The sequence below is a fragment of the Oryx dammah genome, unplaced genomic scaffold, assembly GCF_014754425.2.
Source record: "Oryx dammah isolate SB20612 unplaced genomic scaffold, SCBI_Odam_1.1 HiC_scaffold_2, whole genome shotgun sequence".
Lineage (NCBI taxonomy): Eukaryota > Metazoa > Chordata > Mammalia > Artiodactyla > Bovidae > Oryx > Oryx dammah.
The window spans coordinates 82,836,763-82,859,123 of NW_024070186.1; the positions used below are offsets into that span (position 1 = coordinate 82,836,763).

The following is a 22,361-nucleotide window of genomic DNA, read 5'->3' on the forward strand; positions in this document are numbered from 1 at the left end:
TCTGTCCAAAGGCCAACTCATCCCACTGGCAACCAGTGGGGCAAGAGCTTTTATAGGCAGAAGGAAGGGGCTACATGCAGAAACAGCTGTCAGCTCTGACAGTCATCATCAAACTGGTCATCGGTGGTCTGACCAGAGTCATCTTGATTATTTTAGGTACAGTTATTCTTCATTTCCAAGGTCCACTTGTTCCATTTCTCTGAGGCCAATCCTCATAACTGTGCAGCTCGTGTCCTAGGTACAGTCTAGTCATCATGTAGTTAACTTCTCCACTGGTGTTTCAGTATCTACAAGACAGCTCACAGGATGTGGATCGGAATATTATCTACAGCCCTGCAGAAAGAACTAAAGGTCCTTGACCATGCTTGATGACTACATTATTATTATTATTATTTCGTCTCCTTTGACTGTTTTCCTTTGTTTCCGCATTTCTCATTTCTCTGATTAAACTTATTCTTTGACTAAAGTTTTCCACAGACAAAAGGCAGACAGATGACATGGTGAGGGGGCAAAGACCATAGGGTCCCGCTCCATTTCAGCTATATCACCTAACGTTCCCATCAGCAGTGCCTGAGAGTTCTGGTTGCTGCACATCTGCATCAAATGCAGTACTGTAAGTCTTTAATTTTAGCAGCTTTAGTGGAAACATAATCGGTATCTTGTGGTTTTCACTTGCATTACCCTGATGAATGATAGGGATTCCCTGGTGACTCCAGTGTTCTTGCCTAGAGAATCCCAGGGACGGGGGAGCCTGGTGGGCTGCCACCTATGGGGTCGCACAGAGTCGGACACGACTGAAGCGACTTAGCAGCAGCAGCAGCAGCAGCAGCAGCAGCAGCAGCAGCAGCAGCTGGTAACTCAGTGGCAAAGAATCCACCTCCAGTGCAGGAGACACAACAGATGCGGGTTTGACCCCTGGGTCAGGAAGATCCACTGGAGGAGGGCATGGCCACCCACTCCAGCATCCTTGCCTAGAGAATCCCATGGACAGAGGAGCCTGGCAGGCTACAGTCCATGGGGTTGCAAGAGTCAGATATGACTTAGCAGCTAAACCACTACCACCATGCTATGTGTGTATATATACATATATATACACATATGTATGTATACGCACACATATATATATTCCTTTATGTAGTGTTTGTTTGAATTTTTGCCCATTTTTAATTGGGTTGTGCCTTAGTCAATTGGGCTTCCCTGGTAGCTCAGATGGTAAAGCGTCTGCCTACAATGCAGGAGAGTTGGGAAGATCCCCTGGAGAAGGAAATGGCAATCCAATCCAGGACTCTTGCCTGGAAAATCCCATGGACTGAGGAGCCTGGTAGGCTACAGTCCATGAGGTCACAAAGAATCAGACATGACTGAGCAACTTCACTTCACTTAGTCAATTAGGGCTGCTATAATAAAATGCCATACACTGGGTAGCTTAAAAAGAACAGAAATATTTTTCACAGTTCTGCAGGCTAGAAAGTCCAAGATCATGGTTCCAGCATGGTCTCTTTCTAGTTGATTACATCCTCCGATCTCTGGTTCATCTTCACATTGCCTCCGCCTCTGTTTGTAAGTGTGAAATCTTACTCTTGTCAGGATACATGTAATGGCATTTAGGGCCCACCTGAATAATCTAAAATACTCTCCTCAGATCAAGATCCTTACTAGAACATCTGCAAAGACCCTTTCCCCAATTAAGGTAACATTTACAAATTCCAAGAATTCGGACCTGATATATACACAGGTGTCTTTGCAAGTATATAAAAACACGATTATTTTTTATCTATACTTTTTTGGGACTCAACTCATTGAATATTTCTACTGGCTTATTTTTTTTCTTAAGGTTTTCAGTGTAAGCAATCAATTGAAAATGTTATGCCTTGTATTTCTTTTTCTTGCATTATTTCACTGCAGGTAATACTTTTAGTCCTAAAATATAAACATTATAAAATAATGTGGATTTAATAATTTATAAACAATTTCAAGTTCTTGCATGGTTTTACAAAGGTTAATGTGATTCAGTTTCACGTTTATAAAGACAATTCTCAAACCTGTATTGCAAGCTTTACCTCCCTCTGGAATTCCAGGATTTGATTTCTAAGAGCCTCATAAATTTTTCCACCTAGATAACTCATTAATGCCTCAGCGTTGATCATCAATCCAAAAGCAACATGATCGTCTCTATTCCAAATTAAGTTCCCAGTATCTGTGACTATCACTAGCACTGTTCATTTACTACAGATTGAAATACCAATCATCTTTGATTCCTGTCCTGAATTTATACACTCAGCTTTCCATTGCTTTAAATACTCAGAAATATTCTTTTAGATAATCTTTCACCTCTATCTCCACTGTTGTACCTGGACCTCTCACACTCACATTTCTCCATAGCTTCTTATCTAGCCTTCCCAAAATTCAGTCTCTCTTTACAGATTCATCCTTTTCTGTTTCCTCCAGAATCATCTTTCTTTAGCCCGCTTGCTTATGCTATAGTTCTGCCTGTAGCAGAACTTCCATTCCTTACTTGGTCCTCAGTGTCTACTCAACTCAGTCTTTGTAAACACTGTTTATACTGTTTACCTTTTTAGGTCTGGGTCTCTGTAGCCGGACCATGGGCACTTGAGAACAGGCTGGGTTTTACTCTTTTTCAAAAATATATATCATTTTTCTTTAAATCCTCAAATGAGGATTTGTAGAAAATATTTTATAAATGTTTATTGATGAGGATTATGACATCCTTTTCTGAAGGGTCGGAATAGTTTGATAACCATAATGGTGCAGTTATGCATGACTTAGCTAGTTTCTCTCCCCAGGAGACTGCAGAGGAAGAGTGCAGTGTCGGGGAATTTGGGCATCTCCCAGGAAGAACCCCAGAAACGGGGGAGCCTGGTAGGCTGCCATCTCTGGGGTCGCACAGAGTCGGACACGACTGAAGCGACTTAGCAGCAGCAGGAAGAACTTAACAGAAACTTCTATTATAAAAATTTTAATATAAAACTTTAAAAAAATAAATGCAAACATTTCAGTTTCCATTAACATCTCACTTTCTGAAGATCTCTGGGATTAAAAGATACACTGAGTCATTAAATATTTAAAGGGTTTATTTTTTAACGATGCTGATTCTAATCTTCTGCTATTTCATACAGTGCAGAAAGAAACATCATGCATACATCTTTGCACAGTTTGTAAGCAGATAAGGTAGAGGGTCTGGAAACAGAAAATCAGGTGTGGCTTTCTTGGCATGAGAAGTCATTTCTGGCCTAAGCTGTTTTGTGATCTAAGCCTGGCCACAAAACTTGTCCTCAGGTCTCAGGAATTAATGATCTTAAGGGAACAGAGAACTGGACCATAAAGAAGGCTGAGTGCCAAAGAAATGATGCTTTCAAATTGTGATGCTGGAGAAGACTCTTTAGAATCCCCTGGATTGCCAGGAGATCAAACCAGTCAATCCTAAAGGAAATCAATCCAGAATATTCATTGGAAGGGCTGATGCTGAAGCTGAAGCTCCAATTAGCTACCTGATGTGAAAAGCCAACTCACTGGAAAAAACCCTGATGCTGGGAAAGACTGAAGGCAAATGGTTAGATAGCATCACTGATTCAATGGACATAAACCTGAACAATCTCCGGGAGAAAATGAAGGACAGGGAGGTCTGGCGTGCTGCAGTCCATGGGCTCTTGAAGAGTCGGATATGACTTAGCGACTGGACAGCAATAACAACAAAAGGGAACAAAGCAAAAGAATGCAGAAACAAAACTGTTACCAGGTAAGAGAAGCAACAATGCATTAGATGTAAAGACTTCCAGTTCTAGTTCACTGATAAAGGTTAGCCTGAAGCCTCCACCATCAGATCAACTGGAACCTAAGGGATGATGACATTGACCTTTTCTGACCCATGTGACTCCAATCAACTAAAGCTTAGATTCTGTTAACTGGCCAAGCCCCTTCATGAATATGCATGTACCCTTAGCTTAAAAACTTCCCCAGCTTTTTAAGAAAGGATGCACTGCTTTGGAAAAGATTCCCAGATGTCTCACCACATGCTGCAAGTAATAAATTCTCCCTTTTCCCCAGCTTTGGCTTGATTGTGTCTTTTGGCTCAACATCCACCAAGAGGAGAACCCAATTGTTGGGGGAACAGATTCAGCAGGCTAAATGCCTAGAAGTAAAATCACAAAATAAGAGTTTTGTAAGATGTAAAGATCACCCATACAGGAAAGGAGTTGCCATTATTTGGTTTCCATTTTTTTCCCCATTAAAACAACTCGGACTTAACAGTACTGCAAAAAGATAGTTTGTACAGATCAGTATAGTAAGTTCCTATTTGCTCTTTTAACACAGTCACCACACTAAATATAATAAAGAAAATTCCCAGAGTCCTTCATGTGGGAAGTTTACTACCAAAGGCTGGGTCTATACTTGGTGTCAGTTTGAAGGAATGGATATTGATTTCAGATCAGTTCAGTTCAGTCACGCAGTCATGTCCAACTCTTTGCAACCCCATGAACCGCAGCATGCCAGGCCTCCCTATCCATCACCAACTCCCAGAGTCTACCCAAACTCATGTCCATTGAGTCAGTGATGCCATCCAACCATTTCATCCTCTGTCGTCGCCTTTTCCTCCTGCCCTCAATCTTTCCCAGCATCAGGGTCTTTTCAAATGAGTCAGCTCTTTGCATCAGGTGGCCAAAGTATTAGAGTTTCAGCTTCAACATCAGTCCTTCCAATGAACACCCAGGACTGATCTCCTTTAGGATGGACAGGTTGGATCCCCTTGCAGTCCAAGGGACTCTCAAGAGTCTTCTCCAACACCACAGATCAAAAGCATCAATTCTTCTGCACTCAGCTCTCTTTACAGTCCAACTCTCACATCCATACATGACTACTGGAAAAACCATAGCCTTGACTAGATGGACATTTGTTGGCAAAGTAATGTCTCTGCTTTTTAATATGCTGTCTAGGTTGGTCATAAATTTCCTTCCAAGGAGTAAATGTCTTTTAATTTCATGGCTGCAATCACCATCTGCAGTGATTTTGGAGGCCCCCAAAATAGTCAGCCATTGTGGGTTCTGATAATTAAGGGCAAAGGAATTTTCTTTGTGTATAGCATGTGTGGGGGTGGAGTCCTTAAAACTAAGGGTGCTCTTAGTTTTAAACCCAGCCCTTTGATTTTGGTTCTGGCTATACCACTAATTGACTTCACTACCTTTCACAGGCCATGTCCCTCGTATGGGCCCGTTTCCACATAAAACATAGAATGGTAAGAGTTGTGAGGGGGAAAAAGATATTTAAAGTTATAGAACGGCCTTAAACTACTGGCAGAGATAATGAAGATAGAGATGGGGTCCAGGATTTCTTGAGATCTGGAACCCTTCATTGAAATGCTGGGAGGAGTAAACAACAAAGGAGACTGCGGAGTAGCAGGTCCTGGAGAAAAGGTTAATGTGGGTCCTGAAAGCCGGGAGAGTGCTGAGTATCCAATATTCTGAGCTGAACGTGGAGCAGTCCAGTACCACCACCCATTGTTGGTGACTCGACAACAGCAATATCAACAAATTAGTGAGATTAAAAGCCAGATGACTGCCAGTTAAGGAATGAAATTATTTTATGATGCCTTTATAAACTGCACATGCATGTATCAAGTCTTCAGCTCGCCGGATTCATGAGCTTCTCTCGGATCTCCTTCAGATTCTAAAGCATTTAACCTGTCCGATACTCCTCTCAGCCTGCCAAGATTGCTCTAAACTTATGAAAGTTCTTCCTAAACAAAGACGCCATACAAAGGAGCAGGCAGCAGTGCGTTTTCAGTACTCTGTTTTATTGCTCTATCCCTGTATTAAGTCATTCTGTATTCCCTAGCCTCCACTATGCTCAAGCAATATTAAATTTTCTTAAATTGGTAGCCACCCAGTGAGAATTTATCACCTGCATTTCACGCCTTTCAGTCCCTTCCCTACACCTCCACCCTTCCGCTCCTCAAGAATTTAACTTGAGAGGCACAAGTTCCCAGTTCCACCCCGGAAACAGAGGGCGGAGTGGGGAAAGGGGAGGGGGAAATAAAGTAGTTCCTGTAGACGCTTTGAGTGCCTGCGCGAGTCCTCCGCCGGACCGTTTTTGCTGCCCTCCTGGAAGAGCGGGGTGGAGGTTTGGCCGACGGACCAAGTACGGGTGCCGAGCAGGCTCTTACGGAAGTCCATTCGCCATTGGGAGGGCCGCAGAGGCTGCTCTGTGCCCTTGTTGTTGCGGGCCTCTTCCTGGGTCATTCCCGGAGCAGGAGCCGGACTGGGGCTGAACCCGGGCTCCCCGCTGGCCGCCTCGGCGCCTGTGTGACCTCCTCGCCGGCGGGATGTGGCGAGTACGCCGGGCTGCCGTGGCCTGGTAAGTCCGGGCTCCGACCTGGCTCCGTTATTTCTGGGGCGTCCAGAAAACGGGGCTGCCCCATCACTACCTCCAGAGTGTGCAGGTAACTCTCAGGCCAGGCGGAGGGCAGTTAGATGGTTCCGGGATATTTTTGAGGTCCCAGAATGGCAGGAGCCCTGACTGGGTTTACCTGAGATGCTGGCCCCAGTAGTGGCCCCTGTCCCTGTTCCTCTCGGAAGATTCTGGGCCCATTTCAGTCTTGGCCTGTTTCTGTTGTCCTTTTGTGCCTGCCCCACTCACCCTTCTGTCCTCGCTGTTATCTCTGTCTCTGGTGGCTTCTGGTTTCTGTCCCCCCTCTCTCCGGGCTCTGGTGCTTGCTATCCATGCGTCACCTTTCCTGCGTCTTTTTCTTCTGCCTCCACGCTAGGTTTCCATTGCCTTTGCAGGTACCCGAGCTGTTCTGTTCGGGTAAAGAGGACTCTGCCTCTTTCCTTAGTCCGCTGAAGAACATGACTTGGAGTCAGATCTGGAGCAGTGAAGCATACAGCGTCAGAGATGGTGATTAGAGATATTCTCTTAATAATAGCTTTCTTCTCAGTGTTCGTGGAGGGAGAGTTGCTTTTTGGATGTGAGGTGGTGAATGTAGCGCCACTTTTCTAATCACCGTGTTACTGTTGACCTGGTCTGACTTAATCCTAAACCGAAAATGATAGAAGTATTGACATTTCTATGGGTTGCTATGTGCATTTTAATGAAATTAAATTTGGCTCTAATTTTTACACATAGTTGTGTTCTAATGTTCTTAAATACCTTCAGATTTAACTCATTGTTGCAGGCATTTGATAAGAAGTAACGTGTATCAAGCAAAGTTGGAAAAACCTGGATTTCCTGAATTAACTCAGTCTCTAAACACCTGTCCTGAATATTTTTTTAGGATTGTTTTAAGTGATGTAATTTATAGTGTTTGCAAGTGATGGAATCCATTTGCTTTATATAGATTAACCTTGAGTCTAAATTTAGAACTGAAAAAAGCATACAATAGTTGTAGTTTTAGTCAATGAGAATACTTGGATAAGTTACTTCTGACCTCATAGAATTTTAATTTGAGTATATCCACAGCCCTTCGTACTAAACTAAGTTATTTACAACCTTTTTTATTTCTACTTCTAAGTATTTACTAGGGAAATAGATCTAGTTTTCTTTAAATAAGAAGAGAAAAGACTTTTCAGAAAATAGCGCACTGTGTTGAATTGATTAAGTTATTTACGAAATGCTTTAAAAATTGAGTTTAGAAACAGATATCAACTGATAATTATTTATTCAGTTGGATTCTGTCAGCTAAATTGTTTCTAAAGTTACTACTATTGACTCCTTAGTCATGGTTTAAGATATCTTATGTTGACTGCACAGTTTAGCTGCCTGCCCAGGTAGAGATGAGGAAGGTCAGATGCCCCATGTTCTGGAGTTTGTCTTTTGATGTAGTTCCTGTGAACGTTATGAAGGAGTACATTTAAATTCTTACTCTTTAACAAACATTCTTTGGCATGTATATCTAAGTACGTACTCATAGACATGTAAGAAGACTAATGACCAACATTTATTTAGGTGCAATAAGTATTTGCATAAAATTGTTGAAAAGATAATTACATGTTAGGATACAGTGCGTAGGTTAAAAGAATATGGATAAATGAGAATAGATGATTTCTGGAGTGAGGGTCGGGGAGCCTTGTTTTGCATCACATTTGATTTTTAGTTTGGCCTACATATAGAAGTATATATTCAAATTCTTTTCCACCATTCACTAGTCATTCTACCTTAGGTGAGACACAGTTAAAAAAGCAAATTGGAAAAATAAGGATCTTTGCCAGGTTTTTCTAAGAGTTAACAGTAGCATTTGTGCAAACATCTGACATAATGCCTGTCAGTTACGTACCCCTTTCCCCTCACTGTCCTTCTTCACGACATAATTTCAGTGTTTCTCGATTCCTTTTTCTTAAGATATTTCTAGTCCCATGTAATTAAATGAAATATTTTATTTCTTTAAAACGGGGCCTGGCCCATAGTAAGCACTATGACTGTGTGTTGAATAAGATAGTCAAGTGTATGTGTGTTGGTAGGAGACTTTCATTCTCTGCCAGGAAGAACAAGAGGGAAGAGCTCAGGTAGTAACATGTGCATTTAGATCCTTTTCTCTTTGGGGTGTTTTTTGTTCTCTTTCTGTTTCTGGGGAGCCTGGTACCCGAGGTGTTAATTTTTTCTTAATTTCCATCCCTGAACCATCTCTAGATTGTGAGACATGAGAAGGCAAAGAATAGATGTTCTAAGCTACTGGAACTTTTGTGATTAAAAGTAAAAGTTTATGTGCCCCTTTTTGTATAAGTGCATCCATAATTCATGTTTATTTTCTTTCTTTTTAAAAAAAAATTTATTCATTTTATTTATGTCTATGCTGGGTCTTTGTTGCCGCACAGGACTTTCTCTAGCTGCAGTGAGTGGGGTCTGCTCTCTAGAGTGAGGGCCTTAGGGCACATGGGCTCAGTAGTTGTAGCGCTGGACTTAGTTGTCCCCCAACATGTGTGATCTTTTCAGACCAGGGATCGAACACATGTCTCCTGTATATGCAGGTGAGTTCTTTACCACTGAGCCGCCAGGGAAGCCCACATTTATTTTCATCCCTATTTTAACCTAACATTACATGAAGTCTTTGGTATTTCTACATGGTCTTCATATTGATCACTTTAGTGGCTGTACAGTATCCTCTTTTGTTTATATGCCATAGTTGATAAATTTTTGCTCTTAATATTATATATTTAAGTGGTAACATTATTTTTTGCTATTATAACACATCTTTTTTTCCAGTTTTATTGAGATATAATTGACATACATCACTGTAAGTTTAAGGTGAGCAGCATAGTGATTTAACTTAAATACATTATGAAGTGATTATGACAGTAAATTTAGTGAATAGCTATAGTCTCATATAGATTCAAAATTAAATAGAAAAAACATTTTTGTGATGATAATTCTTAGGATTTACTGTCTTAACTTTGATATATAGCACAACAGCTGTGCTGATTGTATTTATCATGTTGTACACTACAGTTTTTGTATTTATCTTCAGTTCAGTTGCTCAATCACGTCCAACTCTTTGCGACCCCATGAACAGCAGTACACCAGGCCTCTCTACCCATCACCACCTCCCGGAGTCCAGCCAAACCCATGTCCATTGAGTCGATGATGCCATCCAACGATCTCGTCCTTCGTCATCCCCTTCTCCTCCTGCCCTCAATCTTTCCCAGCATCAGGGTCTTTTCAAATGAGTTAGCTCTTCGCATCAGGTGACCAAAGTATTGGAGTTTCAGCTTTAGCATCAGTCCTTCTAATGAACACCCAGAACTGATCTCCTTTAGGATGGACTGGTTGGATCTCCTTGCAGTCCAAGCAGCTCTCAAAGAGTCTTCTCCAACACCACAGTTCAAAAGCATCAATTCTGCGCTCAGCTTTCTTTATAGTCCAACTCTCACATCCATACATGACCACTGGAAAAACCATAGCCTTGACTAGATGGACCTTTGTTGGCAACGTAATATCTCTGCTTTTTAATATGCTGTCTAGGTTGATCATAAATTTTCCTTCCAAGGAGTAAGTGTCTTTTAATTTCATGGCTGCAGTCACCATCTGCAGTGATTTTGGAGCCCAGAAAAATAAAGTCAGCCACTGTTTCCACTGTTTCCCCATCTATTTGCCATGAAGTGATGGGACTGGATGCCATGATCTTAGTTTTCTGAATGATGAGCTTTAAGCCAAGTTTTTCACTCTCCTCTTTCACTTTCATCAAGAGGCTCTTTAGTTCTTCTTCACTTACTGCCTTAGAACTGTAAATTTATGCCTTCTGACTGCTTTCATCCATTTCCCCCTTCTACCACCATGCCTGTAGTAACCACAAATCTGATCTCTTTTCTGAGTGTGAATGTTTAGTTTTGAAGTATAATTGACCTACAACACTACATTGGGTCCTATTGCACAGCATAGTGATTTGGTATTTCTATACCATTTCAAAATGATCACAGTGGTAAAGTCTAGGTCGGATATGTCACTAAATAAAGATATTTTGTTTTCAAATTTATTGACAGCAAATAGCTGTCAATAGCTAATAAAATAAGTCTCTTTTTCCCTTTAGTTTTGATTTTTTGGGCCATGATCATTACCCACATATAGTAAATCAAGGGACAGGCTCTGGAGTCCCTCTGTCTAGGTTTGAGTCCCTCTGGGGGCCTCAGTAACTTACTTATATCTGTCTGCCTTTTTCTTGTTGATAAAATGGGGACGATCCTGGTAGTTTTATCACAGGATTATCAGGAGGATTAACTGAATTAGCTCCCATTGCAGCACTGTCTGGCACACAGTAAATGGTTAGTGCCTGTGTGCTGTTGTGAGACACAGTGTAATTGGTCAGGTGTGCCCTGTGTGTGTTCCTTTTTGCATATTGCTTTTTTAATATCATTTCTTTACATAGTTTCCCTGTCTGATCTTTCTCCCACACCTACTTTTCTTTCAGCGAGGTCTGCCAATCCTTAGTGAAACACAGCTCTGGAACAAAAGGAAGTTTACCACTACAAAAACTACATCTGGTTTCACGAAGTATTTATCATACACATCATCCTACCTTAAAGCTTCAAAGACCCCAATTAAGGACATCATTGCAGCAGTTTTCCTCTCTAACTAGCCTTCCTTTACGTAAACTGAAACTTTCTCCAGTTAAATATGGCTACCAGCCCCACAGGAATTTTTGGCCAGCCAGATTAGCAGCAAGACTCTTGAAACTCCGGTATCTCATACTCGGATCTGCTGTTGGGGGTGGCTATACAGCCAAAAAGGTGAGTTTCACTTTGCTACTGCTTTTCCAGTTATTCCAGCGAATATTTTAAAGTTTCGTAGCATATGTCGTTTTTCTTTAGTGCAATAGAATATAATTAGATGTTTAAACATTTATTGTGTGTCTCTGTCATGTGCTAAACTGTTTTAATGGTGCTAATAGGAAAATGCTCTCAGAATCTTAGTTATTATAAGAGGTGAAAATGGCTTAATGGAAGGAGCACTGACCTGGGAGTGAGAATACCTTGGTTTGATTTGCAACTCTGCCATTTAGTAGCCCAGGAAGGGAAGTTAGTGGCATGCTTCTGCAAATTTGTGGCAACTCTGGGACCAGAGGCAGGGTCTCCTGATCCCTGGTTTGTCTTCCCTCTATTCTTCGAATCATGTTTAAAGTCAAATCATGAAACCTATTTGAAATAAAAGTGTATTTTGAATTTTTCCATTTTCTGTATTTAGTAAAGAAACATTTACATGCTTTATACACTTGTCTGTTAATTTATTTTTAGAAGAGCAAAGGCCACTTTGTTTCTCAAAATTGTGAACATAATACATTACTCTTAGCAGCTTAGCAAGTTTTAACAAAATAAATTCAGCTAGTTTTTCTTTATGTTTTGTATGGCATTCAGATCATTTGATTGGCATACTTTCTTATCTTTTAGACTTTTGATCAGTGGAAAGACATGATACCTGACCTTAGTGACTATAAATGGATTGTGCCTGACATCGTGTGGGAGATTGATGAGTATATCGATTTGGGTTTGTATCAACATTAGAATACTTTTCTTGGTTGTCTCTTTAGGAGAGAAAAATAGTTGTATTGAGATAGCTCCTTAAACTCTAAATTTAAGGTTGCAACAGTTTTACTTTCATAATGAAAGTAATAGACTAGCAGAGGAAAAATTGGTAAGAAACAAAAAATAATCCACTGGTTCATCACTTCAATACAGCTGCCAGTGTAGTTTCTTTTGATTGTACTTACTTTGTGTATGTGGTTAATATTTTACTTTCCTTTTTAAAAATTGTATAGTCATAGTGAACAAACACTTTGCTCTCTTGTCTTTTGTTAGCTAACACATTTGTCAGCATTTTCTACGCAGCCAAGCAGCCTTCTTGAACATCATTTTCAGTGTTGTATGTTACTCAGAACAGCTTCACCTAACTAACTCACTTTGAGTACCTTGGTTACCTCTACTTTTTATTACCAAGTTCCTTAAAAGCCTGCTAGTGGCCAGAGTAATTTCTCCTGTTAGTCTGCCATTGTTCCCTTTTTCTAGAGGTAGATGAGAAACAGGTATATTTGATAGTTGTGATTGCCAGTAAGTCATGGTGATCTTTAGGGAAAAAAAAATTGTCTGATGAAATTATTTTCCTCAGGTCTCTCTTTTGTAGACTTTGTGTAGACTTTTTTTAGACTTTAGGTTAGGTGTATGTAGGGATGGATTTAATCTCTGCATGCACCATTCACAACACTTTCTTAAAGATTGTTGCACTGATAAAGATATATACAGGAAAAGCACTCCTTCAAATTATTTTTCTAACATTTATGAGGAGAGCTTTTTAACTTGATAGATTCACCAATAATACACAGTAATGGCTACGGGCCTCGGTTCTGAAGCTAGGCTACCTAGGCTTAAACCTGACTGCCTCACTTTGCTGGGTGCACCGGTCCTGTTACATCTCTGTGTTCCATTTCTTATCTGTAAAATGGGGCTGATGAGAACTGTTTTGTAGCATTTCCACGAAGATGGAACAAGTTAATGCTTTTATTGCATTTAGACTAAGACCTAATACATATTTGTATTTTGAGAAACTTTGTGTTTTATCTTCTCCAGAGAAAGTCAGAAAAGCCCTTCTTGAATCAGAAGATACTATATAGTTGTACCAAACTGGGACAGAATTGTTGAGTATTTGTAAACAAAAATAAATACTTGGTCACTTTATAAATAAGGCTAGCAAAAATAAAGGCTTGTCTTGGGTTCATACACAGTTTTTTCGAATGTAATGGTAACACAAAAGGAGAAAGAGAAGGAATGAAATTCTGTTCTTGAGTTTAAACTGACATTACTTTTTTAGAATTTGGGCCAGGTGCTACAAAAGATTTTTAAAGTACTTCTGATTCCAATCCAGTGTTAACATTTATACCTTGTTTCTGTCTCAAGGCATTTAACTTACGAATCAAAAATATCCAAGCTGTATGTTTGAGTCTTTAAAAATTTTTCATGGCTTATAGAATATTATCAGAATAACACATTGTTTCAGATACATGTAGCAGTTATAGTTGGAATAGAGAGAAAAATGGAAAAACTATTTAAGTTTTATATGATTATTTAAATTGTATGAATGGTTCAGTAGTCACATATTAATTTGGAGACTATCCTTTTCTTTTCCTCAGAGAAAATTAGAAAAGCCCTTCCTAATTCAGAGGATCTTGCAAAATTGGCACCTGACTTTGACAAGATTGCTGAAAGCCTCAGCTTACTAAAGGACTTTTTCACCACAGGTAAGGAAAGACCTGTGTCTGATATCATTTAAAATATCAGGAAACACAGAGGAAAGATACTTAAGATACATTCATATTTTCCATCTTTTAAATGAAAATATTTAGTAGCTTTTATTTACAAATAAAAGCCAGGTTTTTTTTATTAGAAAGATAAAACAAAATTTTGCTGCTCCATAGTTTTAATTTTTATTTATTTATTTTTATTTTTTGGCCACATTGCACAGCATGTGGGATCTTAGTTCCCTGACCAGGGATTGAACCCACGCCCCCTGCAGTGGAACCAGAGTCTTATCACTGGACCGCCAGGGAGGTTCCCGTGGTTTTAATTTTTGTTTGGCCCAGCAAATTGAAGATTTTCAAGAACTTAAACATCTTGGTTTTAGTCAGTGAGGGGAAAGTAAGTCACTTGTTCTTGACAAGCAGATGAGACTTCCTGTGTGTTTGCTTTTTATAATTGATTAGAGCTGATTTTAAAACATTTAATCATAATGGACCATTATGAGTAGAATTTAGTAAGGTCAATCCTGGTGTATTTGCCCAATTCTGCCCTACCATAATATAAATCTGAGGTCTCAGACATCTTTGTTTGCTCATTTCTGATAAATTTTACATTTCTATTTCCCCTTTTGCTGATTTTTCACAGGTCACAAATTGGTTAGTGAAGTCATAGAAGCTTCTGACCTACTTCTCTTGTTAGGTGTGTAAACAGATATTTTTGCTGATCTTAACATGTCTTTTAAATGCTTCTAATAAACTGGTTGCAAATAAAATTGCAGACCAAATTTATAATGCTGCTTGTGCTGAATTTTAAAATGTCAGAATTATATTGGGCAAATTCATTATCCTAAATTTAGGTGGAAATAATAAAATAATTATTTTGTGATAAAATTAAAATTCCTATGTATCTATAAGATTAAAACTGTTAAAAAGAAAGTTTGCTTAATGAAACTATTTTCTTGAACCAGATCTGGTTGTTTCTCATAACTGAAACAAAGCCATTTTAGCTTGTCTCATCTGTCTGGTCCCAGTTGACATTTTTACTTTTTTTTTTTTACTGTATGTGGTCTCTTATGGCAGTAGTGTATGGCCGAACTGTAAGTATTCTCATGTAAAATAATCTTATCAAAGATTCTTATTTTTTAATTGTACTTTACAGTGACATTTTAAAAAATCAGTTAAACAGGTCCTGTAATGGTTTTGAAAATTTTTTTTCTTAGGTTACCACTTTGTTTCTTAAAATAAGAATAGCTTTCCAAAATGATTTTTGCTCTAAAAATCCACTTACCTTTCAACTGACTAAATATAATATGGAATTTAGTTTAGACTTGGCTTCACTGGAGAATTTATAAGACTGAATATTTATCTTTAAGGTTCACCTGGAGAAACGGCCTTTAGAGCAACAGATCCCGGATCTGAAAGTGACAAGCGTTACAGAAAGGTAAGTATAAAGGAGCACTCTTCACAGAAATAGTCTTGAAAGATTTTTTTTAAGTTTTTACCTACCCTGGGAGATTTTAAAATGGTAACATCTGAGAAGCAAACATAAAATTATTCAATGGAGGTATTGTTATTATTCTTGGTACAAAATGCAAGGCATTTATGCAACAGTTCTGGAAATATAATTGGATAATCCAGTTTCCCTCAAATATATTTGAGAATTATTAGTTTCCAGGATTTCTGCAACAAAGGGTTTTGTTGTTAAATATGTGTGGGGGAAAACTGGTGTAAATAAAACAAGCAGGCTTCTTTTCTCTAGGATTTCTCAGACCTGATATATGCATGTGCACTGTGAAGCTATAAGAGATTCATCAAAATATGCAGTTTTCTAAATATATTTACCAACAAAACCCTTTTTTCCAGGAAATATCTTCTAGATACCAATGTTTCATGTTATATACTTAGGGGAAATCTTAAGGAAATACCAAGTTTGTTACTGGGGGATATAGATTTCTATTACATTGGTAGTCAACAAAATTATGTATGGAGTTATTTAGGATATGCTAATTTCCATACATGCTTTAAAATCCATATAAAGTTTTAGGAGATTTGCTGATATGGAATAACATGCATTGTTTATTTATATTCATGTTAGCATGATATTGTCTTAATCTTCACTTTTTTCATCTTTTCAAAATTGTAACATAAGTGATTCCTTGAAAGCTTTTTTCAAAATAATACCTAGATAAATAGATATCTGGAAAATACTCTATGAATGTTTAAAAATTAAGTGCAAACATTTAACAAATAATGAAGGTTATTGCGGTTTTGATGCATTGAGGTAAATAATTTAATGGCTTTTGGGGGAAGCAGGAAGAAAATAATTCCTGTGTGTAGATTTCCATCTGGTTTCTTATCCTTCAGCTTTGAACTTTTAATGTGATATTCCACGTGTCAATTATATTTCAAAAGATTTTTTTTTTCTATTTTAACTTGATCTTTTGGAGAAAACATTTTTCAAGATGTGTGTATGTGTGTGTGTGTATTTTTTAAACTTGATCATTTTTTATATCCTTTTCCATTTCCTTTTCTTTTACCCTTGGTGTTATTTTGACCAGGGACACCCTTGACTATGCATGCTACTGGGAAGAAAAATCTGAATAGAAATTAGCCTATATGATGGTCAACTTTTTTTTGAGCCAAAGGCTTGACCCTTGATGCAGGTAGATTTAATGTACAGAGAGAAACGAATGTATCTGAGGAGAAGGAACCTCTGTTACAGAGATGGTAGTATGATTTTCCTTTTTTTTTTTTGGTAGTATGATTTTCAAGTGCCAAGATTTCTTGTTGCCTAGATCAGTTAGGCGAGGCCTGTATCTCTGTTCTTTTCTGACATGGCCTATGATTGTTTTGGTTCCTGAGAATCCTGCCTGTTTTGGACCTGACAGATAATTCCCTTATAATCCTGCTAAAGTGATAAATGAATAGTAGTAATTGATAAATGGTCAGGAGCTCCACAGTATAGAAGAAACAAGAGAACTAATCTCTGAAAATTTATTTATATTTACAGATTTTATTTTATACAGTAGACATGAGAGCAAATTTATTGCTTTATTTTATAATTCACTTTTCTTGAAGATAAATACTGCTGTAGACTATTTCTTTTAAACTTTTCCATAATTTATGGTGATTATCTTTCCATTAAAAACTCATCAGTTATTTTCAACTATTTGTTATAAATACTACATCGAGTTCTAATTAAGCCATTTTCATAGGTTAAATCAGATAGTATTAAATGTAGTATAAATATTTACTATATAGAGAAAGTATTGTCAGCCTCAACTGGTGGTTTTGAATTTTATTAATAGGCAGCATTTTTTCAAGGCTTAACTGTGTACCTGTGATGTTTGAAAATAATGAACTACTCAGACAAGATGCAGATACATGGATTGTAAGAAACTTGTCTGTAAATGGATGGTTGAATGTAACCATGGAAAGGGAGACCTTAGCAGAAGCCTCCTTGAAATTACTCTAAAACATCAAATTTGAAAATTTGGGCAATAATCAGAGGTGGTAGGATGGTAGCCAGGCAACCCACTCCAGTGTTCTTGCCTGGAAAATCCCAGGGACGGGGGAGCCTGGTGGGCTGCCGTCTTTGGGGTCGCACAGAGTCAGACACGACTGAAGCGACTTAGCAGCAGCAGTAGGATGGTAGCCAGAGTTCAGGTTTTGGTTGGTTTAGTCTGGTGTTTGAGAGCCCCAAGATTTAAAATAATGGTCATGACTTAGCTTAATGATCGACTGGTTTATACCAAAGTTTCTAGCTAGACTTATCTTAGAAATGTAAATGTGAATTGGATTTTTTTTAATGTAATAAACATTTCTATGACTAGAACTAAAAAGAAAAACTTGTTCTTTTTAATAAGAGAACACATCTGGAAAAATACTGGGGAGTAGAAGGACAGTTAGGAGCCTTTGTAAGTCAGCTTAAGTGAAAGTGACAGGGAGTTCCAGGAACATAGAGGTCGATTGACTTGAGTCAACAGAATGAAAACAAAATAGATTACTTGTTGTTCCCAGTCTGGAGTTGTTAGACTTTAGGTGTTCTGAAAAATTGTAATTGAGGTCTTCAGAGAGTCAAAAAGCATATATTTCCACATACTGCTGCATAGGTTAACTAAACATCAGTCAGATTTCTTTGATTTTGCCTGGGTTTATATCTATTCAGTTTGTGGACAGTAGTTATGTCGATCAAAAGTTCTCTATGTATTTTTGATAAATAAAAAATGGGAAAGTACTGAAACTACATTTTAGTAAATGCTTTTAATCAGAAAATTTTAAGCTTGTGTCCACTATAGAAAAATACTGGAAAGAGCCCTTAGTGTGAACTTAATAATGTTTTTGAGACCTAGATATTTGAAGGCAAATTCAGAATTGGAGTGGCAAGCCTTCTTTAGTGAATTAATGGACTCACCTGGTTTGTAAATCCCCAGATTTCTGTATTCAGTCATAATATGTATAGTAACGGGACCACATAGTGTATCTCCTCTTTTTAGATTCAGTAACATTGATGTGTTCTAGTGAAAATTTGTTAAATGAGACATTATCTGTGCTTTTGTTCTATCATGTTTCTGATTGGTCATAAACATCTCACAGAAGTAGGGAATATTATTTTGAAGGTTATAAGTACATTTATATTTATAGAAAATACTTGAAGTCCAAATCATAAAGTGTTGTTACCATTTTAAAAATAATCATTAAATAATAATGTTCTTCCTTTCCACATGTTACTGTAATTCTTATTTGTGTGGCTTTACTTATTTTGTAAGTAAAACTTGCCCACTTCTCTTCCCTTTTCTCTGCCTAATTTTCCCTCATCCTCAAAGTCCAGCTTCATGAAGCCTTCTGTAACCATTTTAATCCCAATAATTATACTCTTAACATTTAAGACATTAGACAGATGAAACACTATTTACTCTGGGTTCCATTCTTAGTATTTAATGGGCTATTTCTGTCACAAAATCTCTGTTCTCAAAGCACCTAGGATATTGCTGAACTCGTTAAAAAAAAATGTCAATTGATTTAACTCGGTAAAAGGCTAATTTAAAGTAAGTAAATTTGGCTAATGCTAACAAGAGTGGGCCCAGATTTTTATGTAATGTGTCTTTTCACTCTGATTACCTGTAAATTTCTCTTGGCCTTCAATATTTGAACAACTATTGAGAATAAGAATGTGAAGGAGCCCATGTACTTGGATTTCTGAATTGTAACAGAGCAGTATCACTTCAGTGGGATTTACATTCTGGAAATCCTCATGAAACAAATGATGTAAACTGTGGCAAAATGAAATTCTCTGAACCAGCACCATCAAGAAGCCACAGATTCAGGAAGCTTAAGTTTGCTGAGCAGCTAACAACTAGCAACTGTACATGATTAGATACTTATTTTATTCCTTAATAATAGCATATTGCATTTTTATTTTTTTTTACATTTAATATATACTGTGTACATAACACTGTCTTTAGGTGTAATAATTTGGAACAAAGGGGATTTGGTAGAAATTGTAATTTTGATAAAAACTATCGGTAATAGACTGATTTGTCCATCTTTAAAAATTATCATTTGTAGAAATTGTCCAAATAGTAAAATAGGATATGGTGTTTCTGAATTGGGGCAAGTTAAATAATTTAAGTAGAAGACTTATTTTCTTCTGATATCCAATATTAAACATATTTTGATTGGCTCTGAATATCTTGAGAAGAATTAGGCATTACTAGGAGGGAGAAAGGAGAAGGTGATGGCGCCCCACTCCAGTATTCTCGCCTGGAAAATGCCATGGGCGGAGGATCCTGGTGGGCTGCAGTCCCTGGGGTCGCGAAGAGTCGGACAAGCGACTTCACTTTCACTTTTTCCCTTTTATGCGCTGGAGAAGGAAATGGCAACCCACTCCAATGTTCTTGACTGTAGAATCCCAGGGACGGGGGAGCCTGGTGGGCTGCCAGACCTGCACAGAGCTGGACACGACTGAAGCGACTTAGCAGTAGCAGGAAGGAGAAAAATAGGAAAATAGATCTTTATAGCTAATAGCAGAATTATTCAAACTTTGAAAAGTAGATTAGTGCCTAGAAATATTTTTTAAGTGGAACGGGAAAGAAGTTTTTACTTTCACAAAGTTGTTTTCTGGACCCCAAACTAATAAAACAGAAGTTGGCAAGCTTTTTTTTAGAGGTCCAGATTGAAAATATTTTAGGTTTGCAAGCCCTATGGGCTCAGGCAGTCCACTCTAGTTTGCCAGCTCCTTCTCTAAAGAGTAATTTACACATGTCCTCTGAAGTGTTGTAGTTTCACCATTTTCCTTATTTACATGTAGATTGAACCTAAAGGGTCAGACACTGAAAATAGTGAGACTGTAGAGCTCACAGGATGCTATCAGGTGCAGACGTTGGAGTCACACTGCCTGTATTCAGACCCTGCCCTTCTGGTTTTCTGAGGTGTATGACCTTGGATAAGTTCCTTAGTTTCTCCAAGTTTTTGGTTTCCTCTTCATTAATAAGGGGCATGCTACCTGATAATGGTTAGTGTGGGCATTTCGTAAAGCCCTTCAGCACAAGATCTGGTACATAATAAAAAGTCAATAAATATTAATATGATATTATTATCTTATACTTTGAATTGTTGCATGAGGTAACAGCATATTAATGTTATTTGGTAAATTTCTTCTTATTTCCTGTTGAGTATGTTCTGGGAATTGTGATAAGTGGGAAAAATGGATTGTAGGGTTGATGTTTAGCTTATTTACAGAGTAAGCAATTTTTAGGTAACCCAGTTTGGATTTTATGCTATAAACTGTGTATTTTTGCAACAGACATGTGCCAAGCCCTAACCTAGGTGCTGGCCATAACACACCTGAAGTGTCAAGACCTTATTCTATGTGCTAGGTATAAAAACAAACAAGGTGTAGACCCTACTCTGCTATTGATATTTAGAATACTGTTAAAGATACAGTAGTTTTATTTTTTTGGCCATGCCTTGTGGCTTATAGGATTTTAGCTCTCTGACCACCAAGGATCAAACCTAGGGCCTTAGCAGTGACAACTCCAAGTCCTAACTACTGGGCAGCCAGGGAATTACCAAAATGTAGTATTTTAAATGTATTCACATAAAAATGAGTCATAATTTCGAGGTTTTAAAAAATAACAGCCGTCAACTTTCAGAGGTCTTCTAGCACTTTCAGTTATGTCTTGGTTTTTGGAGTCGATTTTCTTGTTCTGACGCTATGCTTTTTTAAAAACCCGAGAACGTTGTACATGCAGTGTGGGACCCTGAGAGCAGCACTGTCAAATCGACAGTAACCAAGAGATGTTTTGAGAGTGTGTCACATGCGGCTGTTTACAGTGACTATTGCTATAGACCACAATTACTGCGTTTTTAATATGTGTCATTTAAAAATTATGTGCTGTTGCTTGAGAGGAAAATGTCTGACCTTGGGAAAATATTTATTAAGTGTTTTGTTCATATAAGGATGTATCTTACACAGGAGGCACACACATTTTTCTTCCTCCTTATTCAACATGGCCTTGCCTTTAAAAGCTAGCCTAGCAGTGCTTAGATAAGTGAGATGTGATGCCTAAAATAAAAGTAACCATTTTTAGTTGTATAGTATAGTGTAAATAGTTTTTTTCTGTGTCTAATTCTTGTTTTCTTCCTACTTTTTTCAGGAGGTAACAGTTAATTTCAACTACCTTCACATATCAGTGCTTCAGTAACAGACTTGGAAGGAAAGTGAGGTGTCACTAGAAAGAGGATGTTTTTCTTATACTTTAATAGATGTTAGAGTATTTTCCATACAGTTTGTATATACATGTAAGCAATGGATTAGAGAGGGGTGTTTAAGTTATCAATAAATAAGAAACCTGTGCATGAGAGACCAGCACAGTTTAGAAGTGTGGAATATTTTCATACTGCTTTGGCATTTTATAAACTATAATAATGGGGATTATGTTAATTAAAGCACAGGCACATTAATGTGTAAGCCAACATGGGATGCCTTCTTTAAAAGACAACTATTTTGAGAAATCGAAACACTTGGATGAGTAGAAACTATTATGATAAATGACTGAATAAAAATGAGCTGGGTAATTTCTTCTGCCTGATGAAAAGCAAGGATACATGAAATGAAAGAAAAGGACATAAAAAGTTATACAAAGGATGAGGCTAGTGGGTTGACATTGCATTTCTTTTAGATTTATCAATGACCATAAAAATGTTTATTTAAAGAATATATCTAGAAGATAACTGCAGTTTTTTATAAGTATATTTTGTACTATTGAATTTGGAAACAGATGTCGAAATTTCAGTTATGTTACTTGCCACTTTGATGTTCTCTTACTTGTCATGCAGAAATATCAACTAGTTTCATCCTTTGATTTATAGTAAGTCAACCAGGTTCATTATATTGGTATAGCTTAATGTATTAAACCTAAGAATCAAGGTAAAAATTCCCTTAATTGTTTGTTGATATTTTCCTTAAAGTGCTGTACTATATAATACAGCTTTTCTTTTTGTATTTATTTCTTTTCTGCTAAACTTTTTTATTTATATAAATGTTTGGATTATATAAACTAACTTATTAAGCTTCCAGATGGGTCTGCTAGTTAAAATGTAAATGTAACATTAATCAGTATTTCATTTTAAGAAG

At 37.7% G+C, this 22,361-nt stretch overlaps 1 protein-coding gene across 6 annotated transcripts in view; it reads left to right on the forward strand.

Moving 5' to 3' along the window:
• Positions 1-6,072: 6,072 nt before the first annotated feature.
• The window catches only part of OPA1 (OPA1 mitochondrial dynamin like GTPase), an 81,944-nt gene continuing 65,655 nt past the window's right edge, over positions 6,073-22,361 (forward strand). For 2 of the 6 annotated variants that reach the window (XR_005725795.1, XM_040267521.1), the window contains exons 1-6: positions 6,073-6,369; positions 10,910-11,228; positions 11,886-11,982; positions 13,619-13,726; positions 14,370-14,423; positions 15,097-15,164. Coding sequence is in view for 4 of the 6 variants with exons in the window: in XM_040267521.1 (XP_040123455.1) it covers positions 6,338-6,369; positions 10,910-11,228; positions 11,886-11,982; positions 13,619-13,726; positions 14,370-14,423; positions 15,097-15,164 (678 nt within the window). In the remaining 2 variants the exon portion in view is untranslated. The remainder of the gene's footprint in view (positions 6,370-10,909; positions 11,229-11,885; positions 11,983-13,618; positions 13,727-14,369; positions 14,424-15,096; positions 15,165-22,361) is intronic. The other 4 variants (XR_005725794.1, XM_040267523.1, XM_040267522.1 and 1 more) reach the window with 3 other exon arrangements.